We start from the raw sequence: 17,412 nt of genomic DNA on the forward strand, positions 1-17,412 counted from the left end.
AAGAACACCTCAGCTCTTGCCCTTCCACCATTGTACTTCAACATTAAATTTAGTAGCTTCTCTTCTGTCACCTTTAATTTTACCTTCTGCTTTGGAGTCCGATCACCACTAGGATGAAATTGTGATAATAAAAATTAGAAAATGAGGCCATAAAAGAACATACATCCTAAAGCAGTAAAACCTGTCCTTACTGACGGATAACAGCTATAACACAACGAAGCTCCTCTGACTGCCCAAATGTTCCAATAAGTCCACTTCCTTGGTGTGTTAGTCCCTCAGAAGATTGGGTCAATTCGTTAACTTTCCATGGAAGGTTAGGAGGAATTGTAGTTGAAAGATGGGGAGCTTTGGCATCAAGAAACATTTTCCTTAAAACGCATGCAGCATCATCATAATACCTAAACAGTAAAGGTGATTCTCAAAATATACATACTAGATTTGTGAAACTATGAAAAGTATAACCATCCATATTTAAAATTCAACCAACGGAGTATAGACCACAAAGACACAGGATTACTTGTAAGAGTTCTTCACAAAACTCCATCCATTTACATCACATACATAAGACCTTCCTTCGCACCTTAAGAGATCAAAGCCACAAACCTGTCAGAACACCACAGATACAAAAAGTGAGCATGAAGCAAAGAAACCACTTAGTCAGGACTCTATACAAATAAAATGCATGACACCAAAATTATGCAATAAGCTAGGTTCCAATTGTTATTTCTTTTTACTAATCCACATGAAAGGAAAGAAGAGGATTTTTAAGGGAGATGCATGGATCACATGGGCCTATTACTTCTGCATTTAGATAACTCTCTTATAAAGGATTCTTATCCCAAAAAGAGTTGCCACACCAAGATGGCTGCGCAAACTTTTCTTCTCTTATTGTAGTAGAGAGCATGAATTTCTTTATTTTTTTGTTCTCTCCTCTTTTCTCTCTAGCTCACAAGTAGGCCTTATGAACTATTGGTAGCTCTGGACTACTTCTCCTGGGGTTTGTGGATGGTCGACAATAGCCATGGGATGATGGTGGAATGGAAAAGGAAAATATTTTGGTAGAACTTTTCCAGTTTCTTTAGCCATATCAATAGCACTAATGCTAAAATATTGTAAATCTCATGCAACTGCACCTTCAGTTCTGAACTTCCAATTGCAATGTTTGTGGGTACAATGTTAGAGAGGATCTCAACCTCGTTTCTGTTAGAAAAAGGAGTAGGATTGTTAACACTCTACAGTTAAAGTTGCAACTTTCAATACAAACAATTGAATTCACATTGAAATACGATCTCTGTGATAGACTCCTCTTGTAGAAACTAGTGACCATCTTAGAAATCACACCTAGATTTACAAAATTGAAAAGGAACAAAAGAGTAACTGAGAGAGGTATTAAAAGAAGCAATTAAATATTGAAAATATACATGATTAAAAGAAATCAATCTCACTCTTACAATCTCATTAAACATATTTAATCTCCTTAATTGACGATTAGTGGAGGTTGATTTGGATAAAGTGGGATTCAAACTCGAAATCCATTGGAATTTGCCTTCAATTGAAGGTATTTAACTTCTCTATATGTTTTTTATCAGTTCATTCAATTAGTGTAAAGAATATTGGTACGTCATGATTTTAGGGACTAATGATTAATAAAGACTTAATTAGAGGTATTTAAGAAAGATTAGCATAGATCAATCATGCATTCACTTCCTGCATGATTTACAAGCTTATCCTCCCATGTTTAATGGGCAATTAGAGGCTCATTAATATGTAGATCAAGCATGATTAAGATCTAATGAGTGATAATTAAGGAATTTAAGCACATTACACCATGTTTCTTATTTAAATTTAATTAATTAAGGAATATATAGCCTAGAATTTATATCCACTTTATGGCTTAGATATATTTTATTCTTTTTTAAATTTAATTGATATACCAAGAAATTAGGAAAAAATCCTGAAATAGGATTTTAATTTTAGCAGATTTCTCATCCGAATTTTTTATTTACCACAAGTTTCGATGTACCAATACACGATATTGACTAGTACGTACCGATTCGGCCAAGGACCGATATGACTACATGATAAGAGATGACAAACATTGAGAATTACACAGTTGGCTAAAAGTTACAATAGGAACATAAAGTTCAATGTTTAGGTAGAAATAGACAATAAAGGAAGTTGCTGTGTATATTCAAAAAATAGAAAAATTAATCATACCTAGTTCATGAAAATGGTGAAATTTAATTCTTTAGGTTCTATAATTAAAAGAAGTCCCAAAATTTATTAAAAACAAATTTCATGTTTCATTAAAAATAAAAAATAAAAATTCTTTAATTCAGGAGAAACTGAAACCAAGTAAATAGAGGTTTCAGATTCTGAAAACTAATTAGAATAAAAATAGGGGAAATTGATCAAGGCAGACACTTATTCCTTCTTTATTTTCTATGTTGGATCTACAGCAGCAATCTCTCTCTCTCTCTCTCTCTCTCTCTCTTACACATACAAGCTCAAAGGAGCTTGACCGAAAGCATCCATCATGCCTTGGGTGGAAGTTTATTATACATATCTACCACTAGTTCAATTTACTAATAAATCCTAAATACTCATTATACTCTTTATCTTTATTTTTATAATGATTTTAGTGATCTTACCCTTTGTCCCCTCATCAGTTTGGTCCAACTACTTGCACGATGCATTTTGGTTCTAGAAATTTTCCCATGCATCTACAAGAACATCTTCGTTCACTATGAACAGCTAATGCCCTATAGAATCAGAACTTCATTCTATCAATTAATCCCCAAGCTAGTTTCTAATCTGCAAAAGCAATGTTTGCTTAGATCGCTAAGAAATGTTTGCTTCAATCGCTGAGAATTATAACTCCTAATGCCCTCCGCTTAATCACCAAGAAAAGAAATGTCTGACTAATTATTTATCCTATTGTATAGACTCTTCTATTCTCAAGTCTAACACTAGTTTCACCATCGATCCGACAAGAGATTGACACACGGATCGCCCTATACCAGATGGTCCATGGTATGACCTCGTATCACCCGAAATGGGGTTTATACCGGACTAAACAACCAAAATCCGACTTGTACCAGTTGATAACGGTCGAATTTCAACCGATACCGATCAATGGCTTGGATTGATCTAGCCCAAACGATCCATGTGACCGTTTGAATCATTTTAAAGGGTCTTTGAACCCTTTCGACCCCCTCATTCACTCTCTTTTCACTCTCTCTACCTCTTATACTCTCTTAATCTCTTTCTAATTAACATTTTTCTCTCATTTTCTCATTTGCACTCTCTTAAACTCGACAAAGCTGTGATTTGTGGATTGGATCAAGCTTAGGAGGCTAATTTGGGAGATTAACACTAAGTTAGAGGAAGAACTCTTTAATCAAATGTATGAACTCTTTTTTTCGATTTTTATTGATTTATGAGATGATTAAACCTATTCTATGTTCTCAATGTCTAACATATTGTTTGAGACCTTTATGATGATAGAGTAGGGTTGATTAGATGGTAGAATATGAGAAATTGGCCTTTGACGCTGTGATGAGTTTGCTTAATGCTGATTTAATCGAAATTAGACATATATTGGGTGAAATCTTTGCATTTCATGCATATTATGATGATTTGTATGTTTGAGATAGAAGAATAGATTTAATTAGGTTTTAATTATTTTTTTAATATAGTAATTAGTGATTTTAATGATGATATAATCAAAATTTGACTCATAATGAGCTAATTCAATGTCTTTAATGCCTATCAGGGTGTCTGACATGTGTATAATGGTCATAGAAGATTAATTAGGGAGTAATTAACTATGTTAATATTGTGACTAGTTTATTTAATGATGAATTAATCAAAATTTGACTCATATTAGGGCAATTCAATATCTTTAATGCCTATTAAAATGTACATATTTATTGTGATGAAAGAGGAACAATTAGGAAGTAATTAATTATGTTAATGTTGTGATTAATGTATTTAATTATGATTTCATTGTAATTTGACTTATATTAGATCAAATTTATGTATTTAATGCCTCTTAGGGTGTTTTACATATTTATAGTAGTAAAATAAAACTAATAGGGATTAATTAAGTTTTTAATATTGTAATTAGTGTCTTTTAAGATGAATTCACCATTATTTGCTCTTAAATTGGGTCAATTCTATGTATTTAACAATTATTATGGTGTTTGACATATTTATAGTGGTAAAAGAAGACTAATTATGAAGTAATTAATTATAAATTTATTGTAATTTAACCTATATTGGGTCAATTCTATGTATTTAATGTTTATTAGGTTAATTGACATGTTTAGAGTGATAAAATATGATTCATTACATCTAATCATAGCTTGGTATTTAAAATTCGGGTTAATCGTAGCTTATTTATTTGATTCAATCTTGGCAAGGACATGACACCAAAGAAATAAGCACATGATGACGCTTGGGATCATGCCCAAAAGATAAACGGAAACTGTTATCATTAGTGACTACATCGGTCGAGTTAGAGGAATAACTCGGTTGAAGATACATTTGGCTGACGGGCTTCCCGATAATGCAAAATGCAAAAAGATTCCGACAGAGATCCGTCAATTATTTCAAAATAAACTACAACAAGCAAGAGGAAATATACAATTAAAAAGAAGACCAAGGAACATGAAGAATACTACAAGACTATATAGAAATCGATTTATGATGAATATGAGGGTTGCATCGCTAATATCGGCTTGGATCTTAGAGGAGGTATTCATGCATCAATGGAGCATCAATACATGTACAAGAAGGCAATAAGGCATTGACGACCTAACTCATAATAGGAGCATGGTGGTGAAAATGGGTCTGCGCCACAAGGATTCCAGAGATCGGCAAGCATAAGGTAGCCAACTGCCCCTCCTCATTAGTTGAGCCGGATTAATAGCATGAAATAAGGTGGAATCCATGATTTTATATAAGGACTTGATAAGAGGTCAACACTAGATATTGCTAATATTGATCCACAAGCCTATCCTCCACTAATAGCGAAGCAAACACAAATAAACGATGCTTATACAAAAGAAAAGAAGAGGGATATTTGCAAGGCAATAGCTAAGTGGTTCAACTTCCACAGGATTCCAACAAACACAGCCCAAGGTTTATATTATCATAGCATTGTGTCTTCGATCCAAAAGGCTAACATGGGGATCCAACCTCCAACACTAAAGGATACCCACAACGTTTATTTAAATGAGGAAGTAGTTGAACTGAAGGATTGGATCAATCCTTTCAGTAGGCAGTAGGACGAGTATAGGGTAACACTTATGTATGATAGTTGGACAAGGACAACAATAATGAGTATTATCAATTTTCTTGTGTATTGCAACAAACAAGTGGTTTTTCATATATCGGTTAATGTTTCTGATGTATTATGTCGAGCTAGAGAATGAGTCAAAGGAGGTGAAGAGTCATCCCATCAACCTCCAATATTACACCAAAGATTCACAGCCAATGTTAAAATGGAGTCGAAGCAATAATGAATCAAAAGGATCCTTTATTTGATGAGGCAAGAGATCCCCCTCGAAGATCATGTTTTATCATCGAGGCAATAAAAGAAGAGGAAACACACCCCCAACAGGAGGAAGATCCCCCTCGATCAAAACGCGATGGATGGAGCCGAGCAACGTCAACTCAGATTACTTAAGAAACCAGCGTCACTTAACCATCATAATCGTCCACCTAGCGTACAAAGGCAAAAGAAAAAGGGAAGACAATAGCATCAATGATACCATTGAAAGAATCAAGTCAAACGACGAGACTTCTCAATCGCATTCAGCAACTCGCTCGGTCCGTAAACATGACGACGACAAGGACAATAGTGCCTCGATTGACGATATCAACGACGACAAGAAGTCAATGGTCCTGTATACACAGTTTAATAGTGGTGCATGGGCTAAGAAGCAATATTCTATATATGCCACCCAAGATTCAGATCATGGATCTCAACGAGGTACTAGTCAACTTGATACACAAAAGGAGAAGAAGGCAATGGATGATTTTGAAAAGATCCGACAAAATGTACACGACATAGACACAGAGCGAAGCTCATCACATTCCCAATCATAGTATTATGTAGAGTCTTATATCCAATAGCAGTATAGTGATAATTTGTTATTCTTCTCCAGACAATAGTACGATGACCAATCTTATAATACGAAGCTACAAATCAGCAACGAAAGTAATAGATACCACAATCGTACTTACTTCAAGAGCCACCTCAGACATGTGTCGTGAATGATGATTAGACTACGACCATCACCACATTGATGCACCAAGGACATACGATGTATCAGTATACTATATCTAGGATCAATTTCAGGATTGGGTATATCAAACATATTATATTCATATACAGATACATGATCGTGGACCCTGATCCATCGACCATGGGGTCCCGTCGTTATTTTTTATGGTAAAACCAAGTGTATCTATCGATCAATCAATTTATTATTTCATTCATTTGAATCTTAAAGCTTAACTCAAAATTTAACAATTCAAACCAATGGAAGAACAATCCGAAACATGGAATAAAGTTGCTCCTCAAAGTTCAAAAAAGATATATGCAACTATTATTTCCTTATTTATATGCAACTATTATTTCCTTATTTATATGCAACTATAAGATAAAGTTGCTCCTCAAAGTTCAAAAAAGATATATGTAACTATTATTTCCTCAAAGTTCATTTGAATGTTTTTACTGAAATTAAACTAATTTTATATTTATTTACAACCTAAAACCCTTGTATAAGTTTTTATATTTTTCAAAAAAAATTGAAGCAATTTTTGGCATTAATCTAGGCTGTCGACATGCCCCACCATGCCAACACTTATTACACCAATACACGGTGGCACGTACCATGCCGCTAGTCGATCAAGACACTAGTTCGGATTGGTAAGGCAAACCTTGATTAAAACCATGAAAAAAATCAATATAATATTAATAAGCAAATATTAACATAATATAACTTTAAAATTTTAAATTATAAGCTAAACATTATATTAAAAACCGAAGGAAAATTGAGAGATAAACTATTTCTACAAAATTAAAAGTTTAAAATTTTGATCAGTATCTTAATGTTGTAGATTTTTTATTATTATAAAAATTTTATTTTATTATTTTACTTCATTATTTATGCATTAGGATAATTTCAGTTTGTTATATTGTTGAAACTTGAACATCAAATGCCTCTTATGCAGTCCGATCAATCAATTTGATCTTAAATTTCTTTAATGCTCATCATGATTTTCCATGCCAATTTATATGTGAAATTACTTGAATAATACAAATAATAAAACATTACAACATTCTAGTTCCATTATATATTTTACATTTAAAAATATTAAACACGATGTCCACCATATTGTAAGCTTACTAAATTATTTAGCATAAAAAATCAATGTAAAAACTTGATAGGTCCCTTCAACATATCTTAGTAAATATTAGTTAAAATCAAAATAAGCAATTTTTCTATAGAAAATGAAATCGTAAAGACATGGGCTCAAATTTTAGAGTTATTACCAATTGGCGAAAAGCAAGACAAACATCCCTTGACATTTGCTTCTCTCCTGGAGTTAATAGAACCGGATACCTAACCTGTACAACAAATGACAAATAGTTTAGTAAATAGATGGTACGACAATATAATTAAAAACATATAAAAAGTGATTATCTTAGTGGTATCATGCAAGGTATGCAATACCGTACCGTACCGTACCGGTGTTTCGAGGTTGGCTCGGTATGGTACGGTACCGGTGTACCGAGAGGTACACCCTGATGTGCCAAACTATTTTATAATTTTTATACTATAGCACTGTAACGGTACCAAGCGGTCCGCGTACCGGTATGCCATCAGACTGGTACGTACTGCCCATACCGGGCGGTACCATTCGGTACTGCATACCTTGGTATCATGTATAATGGTGCCAAAATGAGAACAACCTTTATGGTCAAGACTAGGAACTCAACCTAGGGATATTTGGCTAACTAGGCTAGCATCCCCAAGCACCAAACATTTCAAGTGTCAAATCCGATTACCCTCAACCACATGCAAAGAAAATAAGAATATAAGTGAAAACCCCGTGAGAGGTTGCTTTCTAGATTTAATCTTGCACTAGTACTCAAAGGTTATTATGGGCCTTAGTGACTTGACCAGAAGTTCCACATCTACATATTGATACAAATTAACTCTTTTCTTAGTGCAATAAATCTTAGTCATTTAATTTAAGTACAATTAACATATGTGCCATACAAGGTTAAAAAAGCACATTGTCTCTATTACTTGGTGAAGGTTAGTTCAAAGCATATTTCAGAACATAGTGACATAAGTCATGTTCTCCTTTAAATAAATATAATGATTGTCTCAAATGCCGGTCAAATCAATACATCTATTTTGTAGACAACAAAATAAGATCTAGCCCCAACTTTCTTAATAAAATGCCTAAAACTAACCTAAATTAAAGAAATAATTATGTTTTCAGACAACAAAATATAAGAACTAAACTTCTTGCTACTAACTACATGTGAATAATTTGGATATTAAGCTTTTGATTTACCTTGTCTTCGAGAAAAACCAAATTGAGTTATGGAGAATGAAGCTTTAACTGGTTGACATTAACTTAAATTTGAGAGAGCTAGAGTTTAAAGAGTTTGGGAGAGAAGTTGGGGAAAAATATATTGTGATTGAGAGAGGAAGTGAAGAGAGGTGAAAGAAGGAAAGGCAAGGGGTTTTAGAAGGCCTACAAGGCTTTGTTTTATTGTGTGCAATGAGTAGATCAGCTCCCAGTTTTAAACTTACCGTTCGATCCACTAAGGTTACCACCCTCTAATCCGTGTTCGAGAACAGACCAGAAGATATTGCTCAATCTCCATCCCATTGGCCAGTTGGATGAAAATATATTGATGGGCATGTACCGCTCTAACAAGTTTTTGAAACGTCACCCTAAACAAGTTACTCTCTCCATTGTAAAGATATGGAACATCAATTGGCATCAAGAAAGTAACATTTGTGGGAACAACCTCCTCACTATGCTGACCGCACAATGGAATGGCACCCCCAACCATCCAACATGACATAATCATTGGCAATCCATGAAAAACCCCCTCCAACAATGGTCAAGCAGAAAGTCTATCAAATTCAAGGGCATGGAATCACCATTCTCTCTCGATTGTATGACTCCCTTAAGGTTTGAATCAAAGCCTAATTTGGTTCCAAAGTCCAAACTATAAGCCCTGTTGTATGGGTTAGTGTTGTACTGGTCTGACGTTAGAATATCTAAATAATTCAAGGGTAAGGAAAGATATTTAGCCGTTAGACCTCATTCACAACAATTTCAGGTCACAAAATGAACACAAAAACCAATTCTTTGGCTATGTAACAACACATGAATCCATGGTTACAACTTCCAACATGTGTGAAGGACCAACTATGAACACCGGATACAGATGGCACATGTCAATACAAAATGGGCTTCTTAAAACAATAGCAATGACCACATATCTTACAGAAAAGTTGACCACAAGGACCAATTGAGATAACACTCTCCAACCAAAAAGGATGCTAAAAGTTTCTAAAAGGGACCTCGATACCAAGATTGCCAAGGTCCTTGCTAGCTATAGAGATAAAACTAGCAAAAACAATGAGTGCATAGAAAACCTTTATAGCCTAAATTATTACATTAAAGCATGTCTATTTAATCCTACATTTTTGCAGCTAAATGGCAAGGGCCCGCAAACAAAGTATTTATCAGCCTAAACATTAATGAAATTTCTGTAACATTCTAAGGATAACACCATGGACTGCCACAAATTGGATATGCATCGTATCGTACAAAGGAGTGCAAGGGATAATCAGGACAAAGAAGTGCAAGGGATAAAGAGGACAATTTAAAAATAACAGGAGATGAAACACAGGAGAAGCATAGATCAAAAAAGGCAAGGATTTTTGGAGATCCAAAGCTTTTGGGCTAATGACAAGAGACATGGGATTGGAAAGTATCAGGTGATATAAAGTGGTATGTTTTAATAGATAGTGCCGGATAGTGGAGACAAAAGGAAGGTGCATGATAATGAAGTAAATGAAAGGGATAGAAAGCACAACATAAAAGGTCATTGATTATTTTTTGATTTAAAGTTGGAGACAACTTCCTAATATAGCACTACTTCTACATTTGGAAATAAATGATGAATTAATATATATTAGACAAAAGTGGTGATGGCAGCATTCTGATTGACAAAATGAACTAGTAATTCTTAATTATGTCAGACTGAACCAGCAACATCCCTACTTTCAAGCATCAAAACATGTAAAATACAGATTTGTGAAAGAGAAAGTGCATCAACATAATGCAATATGACTACAATGAAAATCAGATACAAAATTGGATAAGCTATTGATTGATTAAACAACAGCAAAGCTAAAAGATGTTACTTCTTTTCCGTCAGGATTCCTCATGACAACACCATCAACAACAGGAGATTTTCGCGCCTCAGCATGTGCATATTCTGCACCAACAGTATATACCTACAGGAATACCAATCTGAGTTGTGATGCCTCTCCCAAATGAAACAATCAAGAAGACAAGAAATACATCCCACAACACATAAGATACAATTAGAGGATAGATTTAGCATTCTTCCCGATGTAAAGTGTAGGAAGGTAAAAGTTCAGGCAAGCGAACATGATATTTGACAAATTTCACACTAAAGTGCCTCAAACAGGGAACTAAGCCAAAGAGTTCTTGAGTGACAATCGCTTGGAAGTTCTCGCACGACAAGCATGGATAGATAGCAGCAGAACGCCTGCTGCCGGTTCTCCCTTTCTTCCCTCCTTTCACCAATATGATAGCACCTCTGTTAGGGACTGCGGAAGGGGTTGATCTTGTTGTAGTTGCTGCTGCATCTTTAGTTGTCAAGGATGAAGACAAAGCTGTTGGATCTGCGATGGTTCTCTGTCGCAAAATTATGTCGCAGGCTTTAAGGACTCCTTGCTTGCCGATTCGGTTGCTGCTAAAGAAGGGTTGCCGAGGCTTTCTTCCTCTTCTCTTCTTCTACCATTGTTCTCGCCTAGGAAGCTGTCCTAGGCTGGCTGGAAGGCTAGAGAGAAGTAAGAAGGGTGTTGCTACTGTCCTACGGCTGTGGAAGTTCTGTCTGCAAGTTTTTCTCCCTCTTCTCGTCTCTTTCTCTTCTCTCTTCTAAGCTTAGGATCAATTGGGCACTTAAGAGGTGGCACAACCAGGGTGCTTAAAGGGGGCTGCAACCATTTAGATTTATAGGATTAAGGGCAACCAAAATTCCTAATATGATTGAGACTTCTCAATTCCTTGCAGTTGCAGGAGACTTCCTTTTGGTGCTACCCTAGCTAGCTATGGGCTACCCTAATCCTAGTCCTACTAGGATTGGGATTGAATTAGCTTGGGGATGATTTAGATGGACATGATCACCATCCTCTTTGCTTGGCTGGCGAATTTCAAATCTTTCATCGAACTAATTGGATCTCAGGTGACGAGAAACTGCATTCCATCCTTTTGGAGTTGATACTTTTGGGCTCAGCGAAAGCACACAACATCTTGATCAAATAAGTAGGGGCTCTCAAGGATTATTTGGCATATGTTAAGCAGAACCACATCGCATGTCACCTCATCGATGAATTCCTTTGTACTGGCAAAGCGTATCTTATGTTGTGAGTCAATCTTTGTCTCCACATCATCATGAAGCCATCCAAGAGGATATAGGCACAAATGCAATGTCGTCTCTCGGCCGAGCTTCTTGAGCAAGCTACTCGAGATATGGTTCTTTTGGCACCTGATGACGAAAATCTGTCAATGACTTCTTGCTTCACTTGAATCGTTATAGTGATAAGCTCCTAGCAAACCTTTTGACCGAGAGTCAAATTCGAGTATATAATCTTCAGTTTGGCGACCAGTAATAGACTCGGATCCACGCAAGGAACCAATGAAAGTTCGATGGAGTCATCGTCCACGATCATGGTCGCAGTTCACCGACCTTGATCGTTCTTCAACCACTTCTTTAGGAAGAATTCGAGATGAACCTTCCAAAATTTCTCTAGTGTGACCTACAATTTTACAATAATTACAGAATAAAATTTATTCAATAAATCATTTTGTTTTGAAATAAGATGAGGTTTTACCACTCCCATTGTTTTTCTTGGCATTTGGGTGCCTTCCTTTTGGCCTTCTTTACATTCTTCTCAATGTGTGTTTGATTCTTATTCTCAATCGTCATTGCAATCAAACTTACTATCGTGATGTCATGAGTTCTGAAGAGGCTTAGTTTTGTATCGATCTAGGCATAGAGGTCAGTAGTGTATTTCAGGGTTCACCATTTCAGGTACCACACCCGTCTCGAAAATTTGTTGGTACGGTACGTACCAATTTGTACCAATGTATACACAATATACAAGACGTGCCAACGAGAACTTGAGTGAGCCAGATCTCGATAACGAGTCAAATCGGTGCATACCACCCCATACCATACAGACTTGGGCGGTTCAATGAACCTTGGTGTATTTCATCACCGTCGAGTGATCGTTGAGGGAGATTCAGAGTGCCAACGCTTGTTGTCAAAACTCGATGGTGTATTATTGTATGGATTGATCCCTTCCTTGACAAAAGTAATGTCACTTCATCTTTCTTTAAGATACCTCATAGGGTAGAATTCCTCTCAGGTGAGCCTTTTGAATCGTGTTCATGACACGACTTCAACATCGTTGATATAAAGATATGCTTTCCACCATACGAGTGTGTATTCAATCAACATGAGTCACAAAAACATCACCCTATCGTCATTGTTGTAACCATATAGATCAAAGTAAGTTTCAAGTTGATCCATCCATGAGTCTAATATCTCAGTATTGATCGAGCCGTAGTAGGAGGGTATATTGATGCGAGCCTCGACTCAAAACAATCGAATTCTTACTGCGATGTTATGCTCGAAAGCATCTTCTTCGTGGCTGCACATCTTGGATGGAGACGACTATCTCTCCTATCTTGTGATGTTCTTTACTCAATCGTCCTTCATAGTTGGGTTGGCTTAGGCTTGCATCCAACCAATCACAATATCCATCTGCTAGGCTAATACTATTACTAGGCCATAAGGCCGAGCAAAGTTGTTGGGTTGTTGGTTGTCATCCCGTTGATGAATCTTCCTCCAAGTGAGCATGGCATGATTTCCAACTCGTGTAATTCTTCGCCCAACTCTTTATATCCTTGTCCCGTGGTCACCATCCATAAGATCATTTCTCTAATACCACATTATCCGTATGGGGTTCGGGTGCGATGATCTGTCGATCCGATACCACCTCTCAGATGGATGTTTTGGTGAAGGAGTTATGTTTTTGCAATAAAAACATAACATAGAAAGGGGAAATTAATCTACTCTTGTCGTAAGTTTAAAGTGCCTAAAATAGGGAACTATACAGCAAAGTGTTCTCAAGCAACAATCACTTGGAAGTTCTCGTGTGATAAGCATGGACAAATAGTGGCAGAACGCTTGCTGCTGGTTCTCTCTTTTATCCCTACTTTCACCAATCAGACAACACCACCTCTGTTAGGAACTGAGGAAGGGGTTGATTCTATTGTAGTTGTCGTATCTATGGTTGTCGAGGGTGAAGACGAAGCTACTAGTTCTGTGACAATTCTCTTTTGTAAAATTCTACTGCAGGCTATAAGAAGAGGACTCCTTGCTTGATCTCGGCTATTGCTGAAGAAGGGCACTCAAGGCTTTCTTCCTCCTCTCTTCTTCTACTACTACCTCTTGGCTAGAAAGTTGTCTCAGGCCAGCCAGAAGGCTAGATAGAAGTAAGAAGGGAGCTGTTACTGTCCTACGAGTGCAGAAATTCTGTCCGCAAGTTCTTCTCTTTCTGTTCTCTCCTCTCTTCTTAACTTAGGGCCAATTGGGCACTCAAGAAGGAGCACAACTTGGGTGCCATAAGGGGACTACAACTCAATTTATAGGATTAAAGGCATCCAAAATCCTAACATAATTAGGACTTCTCAGTTCCTTACAATCAAGCCGTAGGAGTCTTCCGTTGGAGGTTGCATTAATCCTAATCCTACTAGGATTGAGATTGAACTGCCTTGAGGATGCCTTAGATGGGGCTCTCTCACTTTTATAACTGAGGTAGGGCAAGAGTCCGAGTTTCAAGACTTTCCTTACAGGGCTAGCATAGAGCCTTCTCCTACTCCAAGTAGGAGCATGCTTCCCTTGGTGGCTACTGCTATTTGGGTGAGAACTACCCTAATCCGAACCTATTAGGACCTGGATTAAGGTAAGTGGGCTGCTGTGACGAGTTTTCCTTGGTCAAATAGAGATCTTAGGCTTGTATAAGATTAGCCAAGCTGGTTGAGGAGTGTTAAGAATGTCCCTAGTCAACTTATTCCATGAGAGATCAAATTTTGTTATATTCAAGGGATCATCTATGATATAAGTGATTAAGGTTAGTTATATCAAATGAAGAATGCAATCGGAAAGAGCTTACAATATTAGAAATTTTCTTAGCTTAGCTGACCAGAATTACACATCAAAAGCTCTTGGCCTATCTTTTGCCTCAAAAAGTAAGAAAGCACTCAATCAAAAGATAAGAAAGGACTCAATCAAAAGATGAAAAATCTCAAAACAACTAGTATGGTACTTGCATTAAGACGTACAAGTCATCTCTCGCAACAACTAGTATGGTACTTACACTCAGATGAACAAGTGATCACAAGAAGGCCATTACTTCTTATTGTTGACAAATTCCAATGAAGTCATAGAAATAGAGAAGATTCATCGAGTTCCAAAGGTCATTTCAAGATTAAATCAAAGTACGACAATTTCAGGTCAAATAATGGGACAAAAAATGTTATTGTACCTAGTAATAAATATTTCTTTCATGGTTTGCAGTACCAGTCCGTACCGCCCGGTACGGGCGGTACATACCGGTCCGCCAGACTTTCGGTACGCGGACCATATGTTACCTTTCCGACACTGTAGCAGTACTGTAGCACTGTAGCTGCTACAGTGCTCGGCACGTCTGAATATACCGCTCGATACACCTGGGTGTACCGAGCGGTATACCGTACCGTACCGGTACCGAGCCCAGGTCGAAACTCCGGTACGGTATGGTATTGCGAACCTTGATTTCTTTTAGGACAACTAGTAATTGTGACTGAGTTCTCCGAAAGTTTCTATTGATTGAAAACCTAGTATTCGTCAGAGTTCAATGAACATTCAATTACATTTTAAATCCATCTTAACTAAATCAAGAAATAATTATCACTAGCATCATGAAATATCCCATGTTGTTTTATTGTCTATAAGGTTATGACATAAATACAAAACTGTAGGATATTACAAAAGGAAATAGCTCTCTTACTATGCCAATTTTCACAAAAACAGTCAAATGTAAATATTTGACAGCAGGATCTTCTGGCAAGATAAAGTTTCACAAGGATATTGTGATATGCTCGAGTGATGATTAATAAATCTCAATGTGGATAATGAATGTGATATTTAATTAAACTTGTGGCTCAGACAAAGCAAACACAACTAGATATCTACGTTTAGGTTAATATCATCTTCAATAAAACCTGAAGCCATTGTATATATATTCCTGTGTACTTCCATCTAGATCAATATAAGGATATGCACGCCTAAATCCAGTTACATGTTTCTTAAAAATATGAAAAACTCTTTGTTTCAAAAGTATGACTGGCAACAAGTACCAAGGAATATTTACCAAGATGACAACAATACTAGCAAGACAATAACATTAAAAATAATAATAATCAGGAAAACCTTCACGTCTGTTCCACCAGTAGGCATGAACTCCTCATAGATGTAAGAGCCCTCACGCCTCACCCTCCTTACCTCTGGATGAAATTCGCTTGACCGATTTCCAACCTATAGATCAGCATAGTAAGTTTCTTGGTGCTGCAATTCCAAAGCTTGACTACAAATGACAGCAATGCCCCATGCAGTTTTTCTGCTTTTATTAGTTAAAGCACTTAAATAGCATTTTAGAGACAAGCCAAGAGACATAGAATTCATTTATATTTTTTTGCATAAAGCATATCATAGTTTGTCAATATAGATTCGGCAAAAGTTTTAACCTCAATAATTATAGGTTGAGTCAGAACAGTGAAATCAAATACCAGTTCAATAACTGTTCCCATAACCAACAGGATAGGTATGTACCTATAAACTAGGTAGTATATTGACCTGTATCATCTAGAATATTTGAAAATAATAATAGGAAATAAGAAATGAAATGTATCACATAAATTGTCAATAATCCCTTCTTCCCCAATTGTCAATAATCACTTTTGGCCCTGCAATATTTTAAATACAAGTTCAATAACTGTTCCCGTAACCAATTGGATAGGCATATACCAATAAACTAGGCAGTATATTTACCTGTATCGCCTAGAATTTTTGAAAATAATAATAAGAAAAAAGAAATGAAATGTATCACATAAATTGTCAATAATCCTGTTGCGCCCATCTTTTCTTTTATTTCCTGTTTCCTCATATCATTCACATCTAGGAATGGTACATGAACTGCAACTGTCGAAAGATTTAGCATGTATATTACATTTTTTTAAAAAAACCAAGATAGGGAAAAAAAGATCATCACACAGTTCCTGTTAAAAATAACGAACCCAGATTGACAGAGCATTTTATTTGAAAATAATTTAAAAAGAACCATTCAAAAATGAGACGGGTAGAGAAAACTCAAAAAGAACATATATTTCATTTATCACTCTTAGAAAAACCCCATTTTATGCTCAAGGACCATTCAAATGACTAAGGCAAGACATCTCTAAACCAATAACTTCCCCATGTTAACATAGTATGTTCAATCCTAGGATCAACTGTAGGGAACGGGTTGTAATCTGCCTTGGAGAGGAACCACTCCAATAAATTAAGCAGACTCAGAACTGCACCATATGAAACCAAAGATAAATGCAAGTAATAAAGTGTGAAGTTCAATTCTAATTGCCTATTCAATCAGCACCTAGAAATGCATATATAGATGGGCCAAATCAACAAGCTAGCAAAAGATAAGGTGCTTATTTGGTAGCACTTAGGGATAAATTTGACATTAAATTCTTATTTCTTCAAGATCATCCTATTCATCAAAACACAACTTCCATCAATCACAAAGTAACACCTTAAGGAATAACAACCATGGTCTTAGACTACAGAGAAAAATATTGGCCCGAATCTTAAGCTCCTTACAACTTACATCCATGTAGAAATAACGAATTCAAATTGTGAATCAGGGGTAGGAGTGTTGATCCTCAAGAACTAAGCTTTAAATTCATTGTAGAATTTACATAATTACCTATCAGGACTATGTTAAGTAT

At 36.2% G+C, this 17,412-nt stretch overlaps 1 protein-coding gene across 10 annotated transcripts in view; it reads right to left on the bottom strand.

Moving 5' to 3' along the window:
• LOC103981915 (inositol hexakisphosphate and diphosphoinositol-pentakisphosphate kinase VIP2) overlaps positions 1-17,412 on the bottom strand; it is a 98,139-nt gene that overhangs the window by 50,350 nt on the left and 30,377 nt on the right. For all 10 annotated transcript variants that reach the window (XM_009398674.3, XM_065104370.1, XM_009398675.3 and 7 more), the window contains 6 exons: positions 15,842-15,946; positions 10,476-10,568; positions 7,568-7,642; positions 518-603; positions 192-398; positions 9-108 (listed from right to left, as the gene is read on the bottom strand). In XM_009398674.3, the coding sequence (XP_009396949.2) occupies positions 9-108; positions 192-398; positions 518-603; positions 7,568-7,642; positions 10,476-10,568; positions 15,842-15,946 (666 nt within the window). The remainder of the gene's footprint in view (positions 1-8; positions 109-191; positions 399-517; positions 604-7,567; positions 7,643-10,475; positions 10,569-15,841; positions 15,947-17,412) is intronic.

This window comes from Musa acuminata, chromosome BXJ2-4 (genome assembly GCF_036884655.1).
Source record: "Musa acuminata AAA Group cultivar baxijiao chromosome BXJ2-4, Cavendish_Baxijiao_AAA, whole genome shotgun sequence".
NCBI classification, from domain to species: Eukaryota; Viridiplantae; Streptophyta; class Magnoliopsida; order Zingiberales; family Musaceae; genus Musa; species Musa acuminata.